General features: G+C 36.0%; 3 protein-coding genes across 12 annotated transcripts in view; 1 reads left to right on the forward strand and 2 right to left on the reverse strand.

The window, feature by feature from the left end:
• Nucleotides 1–7,097, reverse strand: part of Arms (Ankyrin repeat-rich membrane spanning) — a 240,880-nt gene extending 233,783 nt beyond the window's left edge. For 2 of the 5 annotated variants that reach the window (XR_011330235.1, XM_069816808.1), the window contains exon 1: nt 6,915–7,086. The gene's annotated coding sequence lies outside the window, so the exon portion shown is untranslated. Of the gene's footprint in view, nt 1–4,840; nt 4,976–6,914 lie in introns of those variants that run through there. The other 3 variants (XM_069816810.1, XM_069816814.1, XM_069816809.1) reach the window with 3 other exon arrangements.
• LOC138693145 (tRNA (guanine-N(7)-)-methyltransferase) overlaps nt 1–15,106 on the forward strand; it is a 41,101-nt gene extending 25,995 nt beyond the window's left edge. For 2 of the 5 annotated variants that reach the window (XM_069816819.1, XM_069816822.1), the window contains exons 2-6: nt 10,570–10,706; nt 10,895–11,079; nt 11,946–12,059; nt 14,493–14,594; nt 14,733–15,106. In XM_069816819.1, the coding sequence (XP_069672920.1) occupies nt 10,589–10,706; nt 10,895–11,079; nt 11,946–12,059; nt 14,493–14,594; nt 14,733–14,876 (663 nt within the window). In that variant the 5' untranslated portion in view covers nt 10,570–10,588 and the 3' untranslated portion in view covers nt 14,877–15,106. Of the gene's footprint in view, nt 1–6,269; nt 6,403–7,200; nt 7,412–10,569; nt 10,707–10,894; nt 11,080–11,945; nt 12,060–14,492; nt 14,595–14,732 lie in introns of those variants that run through there. The other 3 variants (XM_069816820.1, XM_069816821.1, XM_069816818.1) reach the window with 3 other exon arrangements.
• A 1,566-nt stretch (nt 15,107–16,672) lies between these two features.
• The window catches only part of LOC138693144 (cilia- and flagella-associated protein 65-like), a 28,307-nt gene continuing 21,714 nt past the window's right edge, over nt 16,673–23,265 (reverse strand). For both annotated transcript variants that reach the window (XM_069816816.1, XM_069816815.1), the window contains 2 exons: nt 22,269–22,492; nt 16,673–17,260 (listed from right to left, as the gene is read on the reverse strand). In XM_069816816.1, coding sequence (XP_069672917.1) covers nt 16,918–17,260; nt 22,269–22,492 — 567 coding nt within the window. In that variant the 3' untranslated portion in view covers nt 16,673–16,917. The remainder of the gene's footprint in view (nt 17,261–22,268; nt 22,493–23,265) is intronic.

Consider the following 23,265-nt stretch of genomic DNA (forward strand, 5'->3'; position numbering starts at 1 on the left):
TTTCAAACCATGAGTAGTAGCTTATATAAAATGCAATGAATAATATATTTTGATTTATAAGTTAAAAAAAGTTTATATGGTGTCTTTCATAGCTTTGCGTTAAAACTATTTTTATTGTGCCTCCTCCTAGATGTGTTATAGTCTGGTTGACTGCAGCATCGTTAGATGGCAGCGGTAGCGAGTTTGCTGCAAGACCAGTTGGTTTCTATTTCCCGCCCATGCGCTGATTCAGAGGAGAATCTCCTCCCTTACTGTTCATTCGGTTGCCTTAAAACTCTGCTTCTTTCTCTGGCCGCTAGTGCGCTGTTGTCTATGTGTGTTAACTGCAGTAAAGGAGGAAAGGATTTGCTTTCCTCCACACAAACAATCTCGTATCTTTCTCACAGTTTTCTAGCGGCACATGAGTGCGCGTCGTTTAAAACTCGATCAACCGAGGTTTTCTTATAGCTGTGAACTTAAAAATTATCGAATCTTCCTCGAATTTCAAGGCATATATATAATTTGATATTTACTTTCAAAAGAAGAAAAATGTGAGGAGGACGTTCCTCCCTTCCCTCCCCCGAGAAACCGCCACTGACTAAACACGAAAATCATATCAGCTTTTTCAGCATTGGTATATATACCATATTTTTTTTGTATCTACCACACCTTACTACAATAAAAGTATAACGAGCAGTAAACATCACCACTATTTCTATTGTTGTTACTAGTGCAGTAAACAAAATAACATCACCGCTTTCTGTTTTTGTTTTTATACAAGGATTTCATCTGAAGGACAAAATTGCGATATTTCGTTAAATGTTTGAAGTGCTATAAACGGCATTATTATTCTAATTTTATTTCTGCTACACTTATGGCTATTGTTCCATAAAAACAAAAAACTCTGTGCAGAAAATACTATTTTTTCCTGATTAACCTTCATTCTCCATTAGCTAGAATCATGACTTCTATGTCTCCTTAAATCTTGCGAAAACAGCTCGTCGATATCATATAGCAGTATAGGATATATTTCAGATGACACTTTTAAGTGATTCACCCTGTATGTATATTTTGTTCGCCAAAATTCTAATAATCAAATCTGAGAAGCAACGTACACTTAGAGGCAAAAAGAATGGGCCGACCGACTCTTGGTCGATAGAAATGCCAAGTTCTATCGCGCGGTTCACTCGTGTAAACCAGTGGCGTAGCATGAAATTTTGAGCAGGGGAAGCTAACTCAAGTTGTCTTTCATGCAATATGAGAAAACGTATTACAAAAATACAGTCTTAAAATAAATAGTAGTCAATGTCAAGTCAGCAGTCGAAGATTGGTTGGAACATCGTAAGTAACACCAATAAGGCATGATCTCAAATGATACGTAGTAAAATATGATTTCACGGTTTACACATATCTCTTAACAAATAGACACGTATACGTATAACATTAGCTCACTCCCTGTCATACTTAGAGAAATCACAATATTAGTATCATTACGTAAGTATGCGTCTGTCTTTTGGTTGTGTCCTTCATTGACAGCAAGGGAGTCGGTCATTTGTTTTTTAAATCACACTTTTGTTCGTAAGTCAGTCTTGATAATACAACTGTCCTAAAAAAATTCAAGTAAATTAGTGTCAGAAACTATTATTTTGCTCATTATTTATTATATGAGCCACAATGTACACTAACACTTCAACTGAACACAACTAACGAAAAGGGATAACTCGGAAACTACTTATTTTAAATGTTAAAGCTAGCTTCTTGCGAGCCTTGCGACTAGGGCAGTTTAGTTAGAAAGGGATGGAAAATCTGCGGAGTGGATTACACAGAAGAAACCAGTCTGCTTGGAAGCTAGTGTGTGCAGGCTTCTTGCTTACTGCTGCATCACAAATCATCCTGAGCTGCCGCATCACAATATTTAACGCGTAAATATAAATTCTATTAAAATTAATAAATAATTTTCTCCATAAACTGCAGGTTTATTATTAAATTATTATTAACTGGGGAAGCTAAGCTTTTTAGCTTACATTGACGCTACGCCACTGGTGTAAACGTAACCCACTGCAAGGCATTGCTGTGGTGTCTCTTCATTGAAAGTCATCCATCTATAATGCAGTAAACCTTAAGAGCAGTGTGTGGCCCAGTGGTAAGAAGTCTGACATCCGTAGCAAAGGTTGTGAGTTCGCCTCCCGGTACGATAAAATTATTATTTTTTTATTTTAACTTTTACTTAATTTATTAGTTTAAATGTGAAATGGCATTTGTTAACAAACTTCGTTATGCCTGCCTTGTAAAAATATTATTGCCCATCACCTTTGGGCTATTAATAGGTGAGACCTGGCCTGTATAAACAAAAACACTTGTTTCACATCCTAAAAAAACCGGACGCATATCAAACACAAATAAATAATTAAATTAACAAAAACGAACAATTTTTTAATATATTAACAAAACAAGGCCTGTATTGGGGACTAGTATCTCGTCCACAAACCACCTGCGTCAACAACTGCCCTCATTCTGCTCGGCATGGATTCCACAAGACTATGGAACAGGTCTAAATTCTTGGCCATCTCCTCCCACGCATCTAGAACTCTGTCCCACAATTCCTCAGGTGTCCGAACGGGTGGTTATTCTGCCCAATTAGAGCGTAGGATCCTTTTGACTGCAGCCCACAAATTTTGAATCGGATTCATATCTCATGAATTTGGAGGTCAGTCGACTGGGTCGACATCACGCCTCCTCGTAAACCATCTTTGAATCCGATTGGCGGTGTGTATCGGATGATTATCCTGCTCGAAGAAAAGTGTTCCTTCTGGATATCGTTTTCGGGCGGAAGGGATCATTACATTTGCCAAAATGTGTTCGTAGACTTCTGCCGTAAACCGCCCGTGGATGCGTTCCAGAAGTCCTGCCCCTATCGTATGACATCCACCCCCAACACGCGACCCTCACGCAACCCGACTTGTTAATTCTTCTCACGAAGCGTTCATCGTATCGGTGGCCATTCATACAATAAACTAGGGCAGTACTATCGTTGCTATTGGAGACAATTACCTCATCGGGGAAAATGACATTTCTCCAATTGAAGTCCTGTCGGAGAGTAGCATACGAATAACCTATGCAAACCAGGGCAATGAGATATTGTTTCTGTGCCATCTTCAAGCGTAATGACGAGACAGAACGTTGTATTAACAGATAGCAGTATTGCTTGAAAGAGAGAGGGAGGTTTATTATTTATTAGAGTTTGGGCATATTCTAAGAGATATCGCCACATAATTTATAGCTTTGCGAGACACATATGATGGCAAATTTGTAATAAAAAAAAGATTTGGTGAGATTCGAACCTTGAGCTACTACTACCAACTTGTTCAATAGACCAATGTCGTAACGACTTACGCTACTGTGACTGTTAATTTCGGTCGAGCATAATACGTCGTTTTCCTGTTCATATTCGCTCTGGTTGATTTTGTATTTATCAATTTTATTATTATTTCACTCTTCAAGGGCCCTGATGTATCTAGAATCAACCCACCATTCGATTTTATTACATATTTTAGACTCTTAAACAAAATACAGCAAATTTAAATGGTTTAATTATGTGTTACCTAGTGAACTATGGCTTTGACGAGACGAGCATGCGCAATGTTATGTCTCTGGAACTTATAAATTGTCGGCCGGCCCATTCTTTTTGCCGCAACGTGTACATACGTTCCTTCCACCCTGTATACTGATTACATTTTATTTAGTTTAATTTCTGCTATATTTATGTCTATTGTTCCATAAAACCAAAAACAAAAAAACCCTGTGCTGAAAATACTCCTGTCCACATGTGTGGAGTAACGGTTAGCGCGTCTGACCGCGAAACCAGGTGGCCAGGGTTCGATTCCCGGTCGGGCAAGTTAACCTGGTTGAGGTTTTTTCCGGAGTTTTCCCTCAACCCAATATGAGCAAAGCCACCGGCGTGGCTCAGTCGGTTAAGGCGCTTGCCTGCCGGTCTGAAGTTGCGTTCGGGCGAGGGTTCGATCCTCGCTTGGGCTGATTACCTGGTTGGGTTTTTTCCGAGGTTTTTCCCAACCGTAATGTGAATGCAAGGTAATCTATGGCGAATCCTCGGCCTCATCTCGCCAAATATCATCTCCCTATCACCAATCTCATCGACGCTAAATAACCTAGTAGTTGATACAGCGTCGTTAAATAACCAAATAAAATAATAAAAAAATATATATGAGCAAATGCTGGATAACTATCGTTGCTGGAGCCCGGACTCATTTCACCGGCATTATCACCTTCATCTTATTCAGACGCTAAATAACCTAAGATGTTGACAAAGCGTCGTAAAATAATCTAAAAATAAAACAGGCCCTACTCATTTTTTCTTATTAACATTCATTCTCTATTAGCTAGATTTATGAGTTTCTATGTGTCCTTAAATCTAGAGAAAACAGCTCGTCGATATCAGTAACATACAGAATATATTTAAGACGGCATTTTAAGTGGCTCACCCTGTATATAAATTTTGTCCGCCTAAATTCTAAGAAGCAAACCTGAGAAGGAATGTATATGAGTTCTTTCAACCCTGCATACTGATGACACTAAAACATTTAGGAGCGAAGAAAACTGTGGTTACTTACTCGACCTACTGCTATTTAATATAATATTTTAACTCTAGTATAATTTTATGCAAGCACTCGCAACATAGTTTCCATTAAATTATGAAATATGCCAGACTGTCAAAAAACACATTTATAAGGAGCATCATAACATGCTTAATTACTTCAGATACATTAATTAACCAAAGTTTGAGAAACAATAATAATTATAAAACAGTTCATATTAATGCATTCTAACAAAATTATGAACTTACATATGTATATAATACACGCCTAAGTTGTTTGAAAAAGTATGTCTTTGCGTATATTCTGAACTCGCACAACACACAGTGTTCACACTTCCCTATGCTAGCAAAGAACTGTGCAAGTTACCTGTATCTCCTAAGTGATTCTATCTATTGATTAGAATAGAAACATTTACCATCCTCTACCTAATGGCTTTACCACATAATTACAATAAGTTCTTAATGATGTTAACATGAAAGTACACAGAAGAGATTCATGCCATTCTGAACCTTATGTAACAGCTACCAATGAGGATTACTTGCGTATAAGTTGCAAGGTTATTGAGGATAACCTTGGGGACCATGTGACTTTTATTTGAGGAATAATTGGCACAAAATTACCTCAGAAAAAAAGACAAAAATTATTAATTATACTGTAAATAATTATAAGCCAATAACACTGACTTCGCAGACTGCAATGAACGTACGTATGTATTTTACCGTGACCTGGAACGTAAGATTTCCAAAGTTTCAGACAAGGTGGAATACCAGTACCCGAAAGTCTAAGTGATTCACATTCTGATCACATTTACTGTGAAAGCGTAAAAAACACAAATAATAATAATAATAATAATAATAATAATAATAATAATAATAATAATAATAATAATAATATTGTGAAACTTGGATTCTCACTTAGAGAGAGGAACAGAGATTAAGGATGTTTGAGAATAAGGTGCTTAGGAAAATCTCTGGTGCTAAGAGGGATGAACTTATAGGAGAATGGAGAAAAGTTCCACAATGCAGAACTACACGTATTGTATTCTTCACCTGACATAATTACGAACATTAAATCCAGACGTTTGAGATGGGCAGGGCATGTAACACGTATGGATGAATACAGAAATGCTTATAGAATGTTAGTTGGGAGGCCGGAGGGAAAAAGACCTTTGGGGAGGCCGAGACGTAGATGGGAGGATAATATAAAAATGGATTTGAGGCAGGTGGGATACGATGGTAGAGACTGGATTAATCTTGCTCAGAATAGAGAAGTTGTTATAAATGTTTGCTCTGACTTATTCATGTGGCATATAGGTAATCTCACGTAATCAAAGGGTGATAACCCTCTGAACTATTTTATTAACAAGATTGTTTAGATCAATAGGTAATTTTGTAATGTACATCGTACGTATTCTAATTATTATAAGGCACGAAACGGGAAGGAGGGCGATTGCAGAATGTTATGATGAGAGGAAGAGCGCACTAACGTGCATTTTATTCACTATTGTTGTTCATGACCAGAGCTACTGCGTTTATATTGATATCATTCAAAGCTGACAACCTTCAAAATTTATAATTTGCTAATAACTTAGGTTAGATCCTAGGGTTAGATTAACTTTATAATAGTGGATTTTGTTTAAGCACGTTGGCATCCTTTTAATAGTCACCACGTGATTTCTGTAGGGAAAATACCGGAAGTGTACATCCTTTGTTGTGCGGTTGTTGTTATCGTTAATGTGTTGTAATGAGTGAAATTTGTGTTAGTGTACTGTAAATTGTGCGTAAAGTTAATGAAAGTAAGATTCGTAACTGTAAGACTCAGTTTTATTACCAGTATAGTTATCTAGAAATTTTGGGGGGAATTTTATGAACCTGTGTAAGTCTGTTGTGTATTTACTTATGGTGTTACCATGATTAATAATCAGAGAATAATGACAAGTGACTGTTAATGGCCCAGACAATTTTCACCAAGGACACTAGACGTGAAGCGCCTGTAGAGCATGCTCCTTCTAAACACTTCAGTTTTCTGTATCATTTTCATTCTTCAATTGATTCGTTACAGTCTTATCACAACGTCACTCCAAATATCTGCTGTAATTTAAATAGCTGTAAGATCATAAAGATATGTCCACCTACTAAGTTTTGGTAACATGACACAATGCTGTCATGATGTTCAAGAATTAAGACAACAGAAATTAGACATGTATTAATTTTTGTCAAAATACAACCAATTTATTGAAATGTTCCATGCATGATCTGGTCTGTAAAATTCATTGATACATGCACACATAATATGTTATCAACTAATAAGTATTAGACTAACCTATATTCAGACTATAGGTCCTGCGAGAATTACCTTCTACAACAAAGCGTCAAAAGGTAGTCAGCCGATTTGTAGAAACGACGCACTCCTTGCATTACTAAATCCTTCTAAAATATCATATTCTCTGCAATACAACGAACTCCGACATTTAATTTCCACACTTCGTTTATACATATCACTATACTAACGATAATTTACAATTACAAAGAAGTATAAATTTCTTCTTCAGTAGTTTAGTAGTCTGCTATTCCTGTCATTTGTTTTATTGTTTGACGTTCTACCGCTAGAGGGCAGGTAATACGCATAAATAGAAATGGTGAATAAGTTGCTGTGTGTTACTGGTGTACGTTGTACAGTTTTCACAGTGTGGTGTGAGCACAAGTGCTTGAAAAGGAAATTTTACGAAGTAAAATGACAACTCCTATTGCACTACCGCAAAAGAAACACTATAGGCAACGGGCACATTCAAATCCAATTGCAGACCACTGCATAGAATAGTAAGCACGTGATTGTAACATACCGGCAGTGTCAAAAATTGCAGAAAAAAATTAGTATTTCGGGGCGTATTGTCAAACACCAACAGCTTTTAAATAAATTTCATAACATGGATATCTTCCTTTTCCTCTTACTCTAAAATTCCAACCTTGTACACACAAAAATAAATGATTGGCACAGAAAAGTACATCATTTCGTAAGCATAATGATGTCCTTTCGACATACTGACAAATCTGCTCTTCTTAGTATTTTAAGATAATTGTTGTCAGTGAGGTATTCGTATACTGAAATTTTCCCATGAAATGATCCCACTATCCCTCGAAGAATTCCCATGGACCTTAAATACGTTTATACAAATAGTGGCATTCAATTCGAACACTTTCCACTGAAAATTTACCTTCCTTTGATAGATTTCATGTACAGAATTACGTAAAGGTGTTACCCTAAGCTAATTTAGGACATTTGTGTACTCTGTTTCGAAAATGAACACTAGGATTAAACCCTTCTCCCCCCCCCCCCCAGACGAGGGCCCTCAGGCAAGCACCACAGCCTTAGGCTTATTGTGCAACTTTCTTGTGTTGGAATTATTTAGGATCGCTCTTCAAGCGCATGATTCACTGCATGGTGCCATCATATCAATTCAGCCACAGCATCCAGTTCTGACTTGAGTGGAGACCATCTCTCCACCTCGCTGTGATGTTATTCTGCAGCTTCCTCAGATCGATGGCATCTGTTCGCAATTCATGTGCCTAAATCTGCATCCTCAACTAAAAGTTCATGCCGCCATCAATTTCACGACTCACCAAGGTACCATCTATCCGAGGGAGCTACACTCCTCAGGTTACCCAAAGTCCGCTTATTAAAGTCCCTGCGGCTTCTCTGGATATGTGCAGCTCCCGCAGACAGATGCCATCTGTAGGCGAATCTTTTTCGATTTGTAACTATGAATATGATTAATGAAATACTAATGAAGGTGAAATGAGTCCGAGGTTCAACGCCAAAAGTTACCCAGCAATTCTGCTTCAAGTGGTTGAGGGGAAACCTTGGGGAAAAACTCATTCAGATAACTTGTCCCAACTAGGATTTGTACTTGGACTCGCACTTTCACGATCAGGCAGGCTAACCATTACTCAACAGTTGTGGACAGGATTAAACCGTGCTCTTTTCGGATATTTTCCTGAATATGAAATGAGAAGATTATCAGTCAATTAGTTCACTATGAAATGTCCATTACAAAATTGTTTCTCATCATTAATGCCCTTTATCAAAAAAGTTCACAGTCTTCAAATGTCCAGTTTGAAATATGTCCACAGTGAATAAATGACCATTATCTTAAATGTCCATTCTCGTTAAATGTCCAATATTTAAAATGTCTACAGTCATTTAAATGGCCATCATCAACAATTTCCGGAGTTATTACATGTAGCTCAGTTGGTAGAGCAGCTGGCTACGGACTGGAAGGTCCGGGGTTCGATCCCAGGTGGTGACAGGATTTTTTCTCTTTGCCAAACTTTCAGAACGGCTGCGAGGTTCGCTCAGCCTCCTATAAAATTGAGTACCGGGTCCTTCCCGGGGGTAAAAGGCGGTCAGAGCGTGGTGCCGACCACACCACCTCATTCTAGTGCCGAGGTCATGGAAAGAATGGGGCTCTATCTCCATGCCCCCCAAGTGCCTTCATGGCATGTTACGGGGATACCTTTACCTTTACCTTTTAATTATCATGAATGTCCAGAATAATATTTAGCCTATCAAAATTAAATAAATTATTTAACAATAAAATGTAAGCTAAAGTTAAATTTTATGTATGAAAACTTAAACTTTTAAACGTTCAATTCATGTCACTGACTGTTACTGTGACAGGTCCTATAAATTTTAATGTTTCTAAATACATAATTCCCGTTATTTCTCAGAATTTTTTGCAGTATTTTATACACTACTGTTTATTTTATCGAATGATGAAAAACTATTGGCCGCACGGACTGCAAATTGAAAAAGAATAAAATAGCCACATGTATTTAGAAATTACAAAATAAATAGTTGGTTACAAAAAAAAAAAAGCTAAAGTTACAATATTCTGTACCTGTAACTAATTCTATTTTCTCAATTTCTTCTGCACTGGGATCAGCATGCAACTTCATATGATACGAAAGTGCCTGCAAATTTAATATTGTTTCACATTACATTCTATATAAGGACAATAATATTGGTATACTCTCCCACGAATTCACACCATTGCATTGATTTGTAATATAGTTCTTGTTTAGGGGGTGTCTTACATTTGTGATCATGGCGAATTTGGATTAAGTTATGGTATTCTCTGTCTCATTCTGTTCTTGTATTATGTTTTCTATAAATCTCCAAATAGGCCTACTGACATGATAAGCCAGTTTTTAAATCTAAAGTGGAGACCTTCCACTACATTATTGGTCCTACGACCACCATGTAACGTTATTTTTTTACTTGGTTATTTAAAGATGCTGTATCAACTACTGGGTTATTTATTGTCGATGGAATTGATGATAGATGGTATTTGACGACACGAGGCTCTCCAAACAATGTTGAATAACCGTCTCTATACATAATATATATTGGATATTTCTGTATATTGAATATATTGACTTGTGGATATTTTGACTATAGTCCCGACGCTGTTATTTCCGGCGTGACTCCGCCTCTTTGCTTACGTCTTAGAAAGTGAAGGCTCTATAAAGTCTAGGTAGGTGGTAACGTTCGCCATTTTTGTTCTTACGTTGCCGAGCTACCATACGAGGAATCTATTTTCCATATCGTTAAACATTATCATGTCGTAGCTCCTATGATAATAAATCAAACGCAATGTAATTCAGCAAATAATTGAGCGGCAAATAACGTCTTCGTGTGCTTTCTGCGAACGCCAACGAAAGAGCTAAAATGGCGGGCGATTATATTAAGTATTTATCGAGCCTTAAGAAATGAATCGGCGAATCACAAGACGCACACGTTTAAATGTAGCCGACCTGCAACGCGATTGGCTGCCGGAAATTAGAGCAACGGGACTATAGTTGCCTTGTTTTATTGGACATTTTAGTTGTGGATTTTCTGTATATTGGACTTTGTGCTATGGATGAATTGACTTGGAATAGATGAGAAGCTTATACAATTTTTTTTTACTTTGTTCTAGCCCTCGAACTCCGGCAGATATGGATTGGTCTACTTTGTATCCAAAATATTTTACAAAAGAATCGTCAAATGAAGACACATTGAACGAAAAATGTGTTGAATTTGCAGACATAGGCTGTGGGTACGGAGGTCTTCTAGGTAGGTGCCATAGACAAATAAAGCATTACTTTGTGTCAGAGTAATACATTTACAACTTGTGAGCTTTTGAGTCATCAGTAAAAACTTGTTAAATACAATACCTATATATGAAGGAATCCTTGAAAAAGTGATCATGGAGTTTATAAGGTGTATGGCATGCTGATGTAGCATCTTCTGCTGAATTGCAGTCACACTGTCGCCGATGTTTCCTGAGAGCCTGATCGTTGGAATGGAAATAAGAGTCAAAGTATCTGATTATGTGGTAGATCGCATCGCAGCTCTTAGATCTCAACACCCTGGACAGTACCAGAATATTGCTTGTCTGCGTACCAATGCTATGAAGTACCTACCAAACTATTTTAGAAAAGGACAAGTATGTTCTTATTATGATATCATCAGTTTTCAAGCAAAACACATTAAGTCAAAAATATTACTTCTGAGAAAATGGGTTTGAAAGTTCTTGACAAAACTGAATTCTCAAAATATTATTTTTAGTAAGTTGTTTCTCTTTACGTGTATTTTATATTCAAATTCCAAGTTTATAAACATATTATCGTACATTATATACGGCTTTTTCTCAGAAATATTTTTGACTTGATGTGTTTGCTTGTAAACCAACGATAATGTACTTAAAAATGATTTTTTTTTTTATTGTTGAGCCATGTACAGTGTGCACCATAACAATCAATACTGAAATTATCGCTCATCAGCTGTCCATGTTTCCCTAGTAACCAAATATTTATTTATTTATTTTATATGATAGTTTGACATATCGATGGTGAAGAATGGAAACCTATGTCAAATTTTGCTATTTCTGAGTTGTGATACCAAACAATTAATAAAATATTCACGGATCGGATGTGGTAATTTCCTTTGTCATATCACACATCCAAGATTATTGATTTTTAAAAAGAATTTAATTATAATTAATTTTATTGATATATGTGCATCTTTAGAAAATGTTTTTTCGCTCTCCTGAAAACTAACGATTTTTGACATAGGAGGTTTCCATTCTTCACCATCGATATTGCATATTCATTGTTGGGGTTAATGCTTCAATTATAGTTCTCACAACAGAGGAGAATGTGTTTATTGTCGAGCATTATTTCTGGTTATACGGACTGGGGTGTCAGAATGAGCCAAGCTTGCAAGATTCTTACAAATTTTAACGAATAAACTCTTTATTAATTTAAATGATTTCTCTCCAAATTGTTTAAAGTTTATTAATTTCTATTGCAGTTGAAGAAAATGTTCTTCTTGTATCCCGATCCTCATTTCAAGAAAGCAAAGCACAAATGGCGAATCATTAATAAATGTCTGCTGGCCGAATATGCATATATATTAGCAGAAAATGTAAGTACTCATCTGAAATAGATTTTTATTCTTAATGTGCACACGCATATCTTTCATATTCATGATTTCTGGTTCTCTAATTCCACATGTAGCTCTCAGTTCACTATAATTTAAACAAGTCACCAGCCATGACATTGATTATGCATATGTTTAAGAGCAATATTTCGCTCATCTATGCAATATACAAGTTTGTTAAATAGAGCTCCTACAAAAGACTTTTCCGGTTTTGAACACATGTAATTTATGTTCTATGAATCTGAGGTACATGAAAATAGTACTGGTACCAATGGAAAGAGAAACTAAACAAGTTTAGTTCCTTACCTTAGAGATGTTCAGTGTATCCTCTCTTAGTAACACCACAGTCTAGTATATAGTCACGAAGCTCAATACTTACTAAATATGCAAACATAGACAGTTGAAATATGCATCCATAGATAGTTGCTAACCACCAGGATTGCTACTATCACCTCATCACAGACCCTTTCCCCAGCAGACGATAAAATGTATTGTACTTTCGATATCGTATTCTTTTGAAAAAAATTAAGACCTTCCTTCCACTATTGAAATGTGAAATACATAAGGTTTATATAGAAGGATAAATCTGACCTTTTTTTCTTACAATATTTATAGTATCACAAACGTCTCCTTGTCCCATGTTATTATTCAAATTATTGTATTTTAGCCATTTACAGTTATTATAACCGATAACGAACATTTCACAGTTTACACAACTTTTCACAACAAAGCGAAATACGGCACAGTCAATGCCTTTTCGATCTAGACCAGGCCGTAATGTATGTTCGGGTTTTCTATTTCAATGTATGTAGCTCGGTGAAATATTATATTATAACTTTATTGCATATCATTGCTAAGTTTTATTTAGTGTAATGTGTCCATAAGTTCCGTTTACTTCTTCTTGCATAATATGTTGCAGAAATAATTACAAAACTGTGTTATTTTAATGTGAAGAGAATTTTACGCGTTAACATAATCTGTTCGCATCAACATTTTAAGTTTAGAATGGAAGCTATTTTGAGGTTCAATAAAAACGAATTTATATTGTGATTTTAATTTAGCACATCTACCTTCCTTAATTGTAGACAGAAAATTTATCATACCACTCCTATGAAATTAGTGTACATAAGATTGTGTTACTTTGTCTCTTAGGTAGTAGATAAATACAATAATTCAATACTCAATTGAAGTATTAAAATACAGACAAATAGAATGTGACGGGTGTCATATATGACATTATGTTTAATTATAATGTATAATTGCGAATATAGGAATATAAGTTAAATATAGTAAACATAACCTATACTTTCCATATGACATAACATACATATGTAGTGGCAGGGCATTGGAGACCACTAAAATTAGACAGAAATGGGCAACTGGTACAGTAAACATAACCTATAATTTCAACATATCTAAATATTCGTGCGGTGCAACTGAAAATTATTGAATCGTGCATAAATGAATGTACAAGAATTTCGCAATATTTAATCGAAATAAAGGCAGGTATTACACATACGAACAACGTAATTTTCACACCAAAAATAATATCACACCTTAACTCGCAAGGAATTATGTCTGAAGTGTCTCCTAATCATTGTTTTAAATTTTATTAATGCAATTACACTACATTTTAGAGAAATATATGTTACTCTTTATGCATTCCAATTAATTTATATGGTTGAAACGCCGCCCTTCGTGATCGGGTTAAGCGAGTTACATGGTCTGCCTTACGGCCTGTATTAGATCACGATGGCAGTGACACAGTCTATTGTTCGTAGTACTCACAGCACTCCAAGCGGCTAGCAACTATCGAGAGAAATGCAAAAAATCACCTCAAGCTTCGTGACTGTATATAGTAGACTGTGGTAACACGGCACACATCAAGCTTATAGTCAAGTTCCATGTAAGTACGCGGATTTTCCGACCCCCAGATTCTGAGGCTATGTACTGTACGTACAGGGTGATTCAGGAGGAAAAGATCATATGTAGAGGGGTGACGGAATGGGCGATACTAAAGGACAAACATTACATTAACATACTTGTTTTTTTCAATGGTTTCTGAGAAACAGCCATTTGAAAATAACAGTCAAGAGTCTCCTTTTCTTCCTCCGCATAATTGCTCACATCGAAGCATATGCAACCAGAACTAATTGTTTACTAGTATAAAGTGAAGAAATCTAAAAGTCTCAAATTAGGCCAAGACCTACGACCTAATTTTCTAGTACTTGGCATTACAGATAAATCAATTTTTAATTGCATTACACTTAAATATCAAATATTCGTTAAAGTGATCGTCCTGAGACCATATCAACTTAGATCAAACCACGAGGAAAGTTCATTATAACAGACTAATATTACCACTACCCACAGTTTTGTTAGATTGAAATTTCACTGACATTTTCTTTCATTTTTTAGGCTGTTGTTTATACTGTAACAGATGTGCAAGATCTCCATGAGTGGATGGTTCAACATTTCGTAGAGCATCCTTTATTTGTTCGCATAGGTGAAGATGAGTTGGTGAGTAATTTTCTCAGTCTCCAAAAGAATATATTATGCAGCAGGAGGGAATATCTATTGGTCGAAAATAATCTGTGATACTGTATTTAAGCAATCTAAATGTAATGAAATTTAGTAACCAACCTCTTTGTATTCTAGAAACTGGATCCAGTGATAGAGAAGTTATATGACAGTTCAGAAGAAGGCAAGAAAGTTACTCGAAACAATGGAGATAAATTCCTGGCCGTATTTAGAAGAGTCAGAGATCCGTATGAGGACAGTGAACAAAAAGGAGTGACATAATTCGTTTATGTGATAGGGATGTACTCATATTATGACTACAGATTCGTCTGTTCAGTCTGTGCTTAAGTTAGAACAGTGTCATCTCTGTGCTGATGAAAGTAGTAATATTTATCAGACAGCACTGAATGTTACTAAAACTCAGAACTGTGAAAGAAAATAAACTGTACGATAAGTTCTATATTTTGCAAACATTTATACATTACAATAACAGCGTAATTTATAAAATTGTATTTGATATTTTTGATTTCCTCACTTCACACTAAAATTCCTTTTAGGCCCAACACTTTTCATGTAGATGCTCCTTGGTTTTGGTTCAGTTCATTAAAGGAATGCATCACCTCGGGGGATCTTAGTCTGATTGGTAAGATATTAAGTTTGGAGCATAAATCATGGCGCTGGGGGAGGGGGGTGTGTGTGCCTCTCTCTCCCCTCCAGAGAGAGAGAGAGAGAGGACCCCCCCCCTCGCATACACTCTCAGGAAAAGCGACTGTTTTCATTGGATTTAACGATTTCTATGCGTTGTGGAATGGTGTAACGTTTCATGATTATTTATCAACAACAACTGTAATCATGGGGAAAAATATGACTGCTATAGCTTGATAAACACGGCAGCTTTTGTATGTTAAAAGTAAGACACTTATTGGAAGATCCTTTATATACAAATCAACAGTGCTACATCCTGCGTTATAAAACTATTGAATAATGATGGATTAAGTAAATCAAGCTTTCAGGTGTAACTCCCTGTAAAGTTGATTTAAATAACTTCGAGGGAAAAATTGTTCTGGGGCCAGGCATCAGACCCGGGACCTTTGGTTAAATGTACCAACATTATTATTAGAGAGAGAGAGAGAGAGAGAGGGGTGTGTGTGTGTGTGTGTGTGCGCGCGCGCGCGCGTGCGTCCGTGCGCGCGCGTGTGTTTTTTTTTCCCCCTCGTATACACCATACACTCTCAGGAAAAGCGACTGTTTTCATTGGATTTAACAATTTCTATGCGTTGTGGAATGGTGTAACGTTTCATGATTATTTGTCAACAACAACTGTAATCATGGGGGAAAATATGACTGCTATAGCTTGATAAACACGGCAGCTGTTGTATGTTAAAAGTAAGACACTTATTGGAAGATCCTTTATATACAAATCAACAGTGCTACATCCTGCGTTATAAAAATATTGAATAATGATGGATTAAGCAAATCATCCTTTCAGGTATAACTCCCTGTAAAGTTGATTTGAATAACTTCAAGGGAAAAATTGTTCCGGGGCAGGCATCGGACCCGGGACCTTTGGTTAAACGTACCAACATTATTATTCAAATCAACTTTATAGGGAGTTATACTTGAAAGCTTGATTTGCATAATACACGTCACTGTTCATTAACAGAAAACCACAATTTAAGTTACACAGAGTTAGTGTGCACTCAATGTTGGTTGCTTGACAGTTGTCAGCCCACTTTCAGGTCTGTGGATATAGAAGGAAAAATTGGATCACTGTATGGTAGAGTTCCCGGATAACTCAGTTGGTAGAGCATTGGTACGTTTAACCAAAGGTCCCGGGTTCGATGCATGGCCCCAGAACAATTTTTCCCTCGAAATTATTCAATGATGGATTAAGTTGAAATTAATTACAGCAAAATGACCTCAAGGATCCATTGTCCATAACTGTCCAGCATTTGCTTAGAATTGGTTGAAGAAAAATCCCAACCAGGAGTTGAACCAGTGCCTGCTAGTTTTGTAGTCAGACATGCTGACCACTAGCCTACAACTGTGATTGAATAATAACCGCTGAACACAAAATGTAACATCTTTATTTTTCATTTTGGAGATTACAAATAACTGTACAATATATCCATCCTATTTAATGCACGTGCAAACATTAATTCTCTTTCAATGAGTGAAATTATTTTAAAATTGCATTTTCAATTGACTTTATTTTAAACATAAAACACATAAAATTTCAATTAAAGTTTATTATTTTATATCTTTTGTGTGATGTTATTGCTAAGATATAAATTTACTGAAATTGAATTCATGTGTTTTCATGTTACCATCCACTTGGAACTTTAATTTTTTCATCACTGAGTCTTTTGGAAATGTGGCTCTCAGTGTCATCACTGAGTGGACCATCAGATTTCCTGACTGTTTTCCTCAAGTCGAACTTAGATTCATTTTTCTTTACAGGTCCTAATTCAAATTCCGTATGTAGTAAGTCTATAATAATATCATTCAAAACAGATTCTATTAATCTTCGAGATGGCTGACAGTAACTCATCTTATTTAACAAACATCGTTCCTCCTCTTCCATGACAAACTGAGAGTAGTATGGTGTGCCTTCTTCACATATCTGATGAACCATATTGTTAAACCATTTGCTGTATACAACTTCCCTATAAACATAGTTACAACATGTCATTTAGAAAAACATATTATTGAATGTAGCTTCAAAGTATAAAAAATGAACTTCGTATTTTGCTATCTGTATACTGTTTTCGCTGTAAGAAAAATCCTACTGTAAACACAAGCACGTGGCTGTCATACCCATGATTGGCTCACAGTCTAAACACTCACACGACGCAGGAAAATATAATCCGTATTTGGAAACTATCATGTTGTATTATTTGAAAATAAAAAATTGAATTCTAGTTGTTAAATACAATGAAACATATAACTTCACTCATATGTAAAACGCCATGTAAAAGAAAAGCTACTTTTATATTTTGTTATGTACTATGAACGCGGATGAATACAAATAGTAATACCGAGGTAGTCTGTTCTTGTAACAAGCTGGCGTCCCTTGAGCTTGTCGTTCACGTAAGCACGTGGTACTGAAGTATCGCTTCTGCATCCTCGGTGTGTGTGGTTATTAATCGTAAGAGTAGAAACCCTCTCAGAAGCGGAGAAAAACAAACAGTCTTAAATGTATACAATAAGTTATGTGAGTTTTAATTAGAGTAATTATAAAGTAAATGTTTCCTAAGCAAATGAATGCATAGTAGTGAGGTTAGGCCTACTTGACGAGTAACGGGAAATGTTTAACATGAAACAGAATGTACAACAGTAGGCGGGAACATGTACTGAGAATCTATGGCGCCAAACAGCGGCCAATGAAGCCTCACTTCAGTCACATGCTATTGTTTATATTAGGATTTTTGTTACAGCGAAAAGATTATAGTAAGTAGTATTAAAAAGTTTTACGAGAGAACAAATCCAAGATCAAAATTATTCCATATTTCTGACTGGATATATTTCAGTTTTTCATTATATAAATGATCCCCCATACATTCTTATGTTAGATGCCATGGAACTACTCTGCAGCTCATATAAGGATCACCTTCAAATTTATACAGATGGATCTCTAAATCCTAATAATGGGACATCAGGAGCAGGGTATTATATTCCAAAATATCAAGAAAGTTATTTCCTACCATGTTCATCCTCCTCCAGTCTTGACACTGAATTGCTAGCTATTGATGCTGCTCTTCAGTGTGTTACTCAAATTTCTGAAAAATCTATTTGCATACTTACCGACTCTAAGGGGCTATATTTAATATAATTAAATATGTACCAAACCTATATGCACATAGAATTATTCCAGAAACAACTAAGTAAACTAAAAGAACTCCAAAAGGAAATAACATTTCAATGGATACCTAGTCATTGTGGTATACCTGGAAACGAGAAAGTCGATAATATTGCAAAACAGGCAACATATTTGCAACCAAGACCTCTTCAAGTGATATCTCTATCTAGTGCCTTTGCTTCAGTAAAGTCTCATTTTACAAACCTATGGATCAACAATTGGCTCTCTTCTGACAAAGGAAAAATTTTACAGTCTGTACAAAAGAAACCAAATGACCTGGAAATGTACAAAAACCTGCCCAGACATGTTCAAACATTTTTAACAAGAGCCAGAACAGGTCACATTGTCACTCAATTGTACCTACACCGATTTCACCTTTCTGATAATTCTACTTGTCTGTGGTGTAATAATCATGATGAAGATCTGGAACACATTCTTCTATACTGTCCATCCATAAACCACAAAAGAAGTGAATTAAAATCATCAGTACCAGTTGCAGAAGACACAGCCCTGCAGTATATATTGACTACACCCCAACTCTGGCTACTAGCAACAGGCATCTACAATGAACACCGATCAAAATACCCCTCATTTCTCGTGAAGAACAACAACTGAATTGACTGCAGTGGACTATAGTGGACTTTATGTTGTCAGCAAACAGCTGGATACATTAAGAAGATTGATTGATTATATAAAGTACAGTAAGTCATAGAGACAGAGCACTGTGATGTTGCAAAACACAGGTTTTTAGCTTCCTTGACACTTAGAAAATGGCATCTATCACTCAATCGGTGTACAGAAATTTGCTCCTAAATAACTGGACAAATTTTGTTTATATTTAATATCTAAGAGTCAATTCATCTCACAACTATACGAATGAAATGCAGCCATTTTCTAAAATCAATCAGTAACTCTTAATTAAAAAAGAAAATAAACACAAAATTATGGTTTACTTAAAGTTGACACTTTTTTTAGAATATATATCAAACACAGAATTGTGTCTCCAATTTAAAACTTTGCCAGACAAACATGGCATCTATAATAATAATCCATGGCGCTACAGCCCGTGGAGGGCCTAGACCGACCAGCTGGCTGCTGATCTCACGCACACATGCCGAAGCAGAGGTGGACGATCATCCAACCAGAATGGAGGTATCGTGTGGTTAGCACGATGATCCCCCCAGCCGTTATAGCTGGCATTCGCAACCGGATTTCGCTACCTATCGTAGCTCCCCAAGTGCATCACGATGCTGGGTGGGCACCAGTCCCATACACTGGCCGAAATTTCATGAGAAAATTTCTTCTTCCATGAGGATTCGAACCAGCGCGCATTCCGTAATGTGAGTCCTAGGCAGGATGCCTTAGACCGCAATGCCACGGCGCGAACATGGCTTCTACACAAATTAATTTATAAAATTAGTTTAATTACAGCTACAGGCACTATGGCAATAAAACGACTCTTTGCCTAAGACTGGATTTATTAAATTCCCATCACAAATCACTGAGCATGCGCAGTATGTTATAAATGGAACTTGGAAAATTCAGGTGGCCCAAATTTTGTTTCTGGGTCTCTGCAGCATTATTTGATATTGTAACTGTTTGTTGTTGTTTAGTCAATTGTCCAAAGACAGGTCTGAACCCCATAAGTGATGCCAATACGGAATCACTCATGAGGCAACTAGACTAGGAGATAATGGGATAGGGTAGCCAGTTTCTTTCCCCCTCCATTGCATACATCGCCAATTAGCTACATGTTACATTAATCAGACTTCCGATGTATACATACAATTAATTGTTTATTTGACTAATAATAACTTAATGTGTGCACAGTTATGTTTTATCATTGTAAAAAGGAACCACTTTCCTTATATTTCGTTATTTTTTTTACTTTAAACCTATGCTGCATGATTTAAATGCCTTTTCAGAAGTAAAATTTGTAGACATAAGTTGTTATTCCTTTATTCATTCATAGTCTTCTATCCAAGAGTAGGTCTTCCACTGCAAACTCAGCATTCTCCAGTCTTCCCTCTTTTTCGCCTTCTGCATCTCTGCATACGATCCATATATCTTAATGTTTATCTTCTTCTGCCCCAAAACTTTCTCCCGTTCGCCATTCCCTCCAGAGCATCCTTCAGTAGGCAGTTTCTTCATAGCCAGTGACCCAGCAAATTTATTTTTCTCTTCCTGTTCAGTTTCAGCATTATTTTTTCTTCACCCACTCTTTCTAGCACAGCTTCATTTCTTACTCTGTCTGTCCATTTCGCATGCTCCATTCTTCTACATATATCCACATTTCAAATGCTTCTAGTCGTTTCCCTTCACTTCGTCGTAATGTCCATATTTCTGCTGAGACATTTCCACACAAAGCTCTTTACTAGTCTCTTCCTTAGTTCTATTTCCAAAAATCGCAGAGAATGCTCCTTTTTCTATAAAAAAAAAAGCTTCCTTTGCCATTGCTATCCTTCTTTTGACTTCCTAACAGCAGCTCGTGTTACTACTTAAAATACCTTCCAAGTATTGTCCACTTGTTGAACTGCCTCATTTGGAATTCGCATGTTTACCTTCTTTATTTTTCCTTCGATAACCATGATCTTCTTCTTATTTACATTTTTTCTTCATCCCATACTGCTCACAGCTGTCATTTAGCTCCAGTTGCATATCCCTTAGTATCATCTCCTTTTCTGCTAACAATGCCATATCAGCAGCAAATCTTATGCATTTTACTCTTCTTCCTACTATTACCCCTCCCATGTTCAGAAAACAGTTCATTAAACCCTTCAAGTAGTTAATTGTAACCTCCCATAAAATATACTACGAATCATCCATCAACGATAAAAGACAATCTCTGCTAAATATGCCACTTTTTATCTCTGAAGTTGCTAATTTTATGTAATTACTAGCTATACCCTTGCGCTCCGCTTTACTTGTTAGAAATAAATATAAAGTAATTACATAATTAAAATAGTACATCTGGTCCAGGGAACATTCGTGTTTGATAGAAGGATAAATTGTTTAATATGTCACTTAATTTAAATTGTATTTAAATAATTAAAATGCGATCATTTTCATCCAGAGACCACTTATTTAGTGCAATGATAATTCCTTTAACATATTTCTTAATTGTTATTACATGCAAATAATTAAAATATGATCATTTGGTTCAGAAAACATCCGTTTTTAGTGCAATTTGGTCCCATCAAAATTTTGCTTGGAATGAAACATATCGGAAATAATTTTTAAAGAAACTTTTGTTATGTAACATTTTTCAAGAAAATTAATAATAAGGGAGATATTTCGATTTATTTAATTCAAGCCCCCTTATAACCCCTCTTTTAAATAAAGTATTTTGAATGACATATAGCCTAAAATCTAAGTTACAACGAACTTAATTTATATTTCAATTTTCATATAAATCGGTTCAGCCATTATCACGTGAAAAGGTAACAAACATCCAGACAGACAGACATACAAACAAAAATTTCAAAAAAGCGATTTTCGGTTTCAGGATGGTTAATTATACATGTTAACACCAATTATTTTTGAAAAACAAAAAATTACCAGAAAAATCTTGGCTACAGATTTATTATTAGTATAGATTTAATGAAGACTCCCATACATTCTAGTTGTCCTAGAAGGTTTGTTTAAATACATTTTTAATTGGAGACTTTCTGTATTTAACAATTACAATATTATGGCTCTAAATCAAATACTGTTATACCCACTTAATAGGCATTATTTGTTGTCAGTAAAGAATTAAGGAAGAAAATCATTTGAGTCATGAGTAAATTATATTTTATAAAACTTAGCATACATACCAAATCATTTTTTCCAGTATTGACACTATAATGTGCACATCAGGTGGTCTTAATCGTAGTTGGGTTTCAATGATTGAGTGCATGTACTCTTGGTTGGGTGTTTGACGCATCTGGATTTTCAAAGGCAGTGTTTCATCTAACGTCTTTGAACTTCTAATAGAAGTAGTGACTGACATCACCACAAAGAATGGTTTGGGAGCCGGCACAATTGGCACATTGACCACCTATACAAATAAAATTAGCAAAACTTTAAAAACACACACACACACACATGGTGGATCAAAAATCGCTTTCCCCAAATACCATCTTACATTTAATTACATTCAATTTACATTTGACTACACAATTCACAACGTTTAGACACTGATTTACAGACAGCAGAACATAATTCGCGATTTTCACAAATGACTGTTCCATCATCTGTCGCAACTGATGCAGATCCTGTGGTTTCTGAGCAAAAATATCATTATTCAGGATACCCCACAGCGAAAAATCACATGGCGCATGATCATGTTGTGCCACGACAGCCAATCCATTCATGGAATTGCTGGTTCAAGAAGTCCCGCACTCCTACACCAAAATGAGGCGGTGCTCTATCCTGTTGCCATATCAACTGTATATCGGCAAAACAAGGACTGTTTTCAAGACATGACATGACACACGAACATGATTGTCAACCCACCACTTAATTACAACAGCTATTCAAGTTATGACATCTGTATATGTGTACAAGTATGAAACCTAAGAACGAATATTGGGGAAAGCGACTTTTGACCTATCTTGTATATGTCATTATATGTTATGAACGAATTAATGCAGTCATTCATTTTTAGAGTAAGTGCACAATTAACTTTGACTGTTTTAATGAATTATAAGGTTAATTAAGAAACTGTCTTCTGAAGGATGCACTGGAAGGAATGATGAACAGGAGAAGAGTTCGGGGCAGAAGAAGATATCAGATGATAGACGACATTAAGATATATGGATCATATGCGAA

The sequence above is a fragment of the Periplaneta americana genome, chromosome 17 (genome assembly GCF_040183065.1).
Source record: "Periplaneta americana isolate PAMFEO1 chromosome 17, P.americana_PAMFEO1_priV1, whole genome shotgun sequence".
Lineage (NCBI taxonomy): Eukaryota > Metazoa > Arthropoda > Insecta > Blattodea > Blattidae > Periplaneta > Periplaneta americana.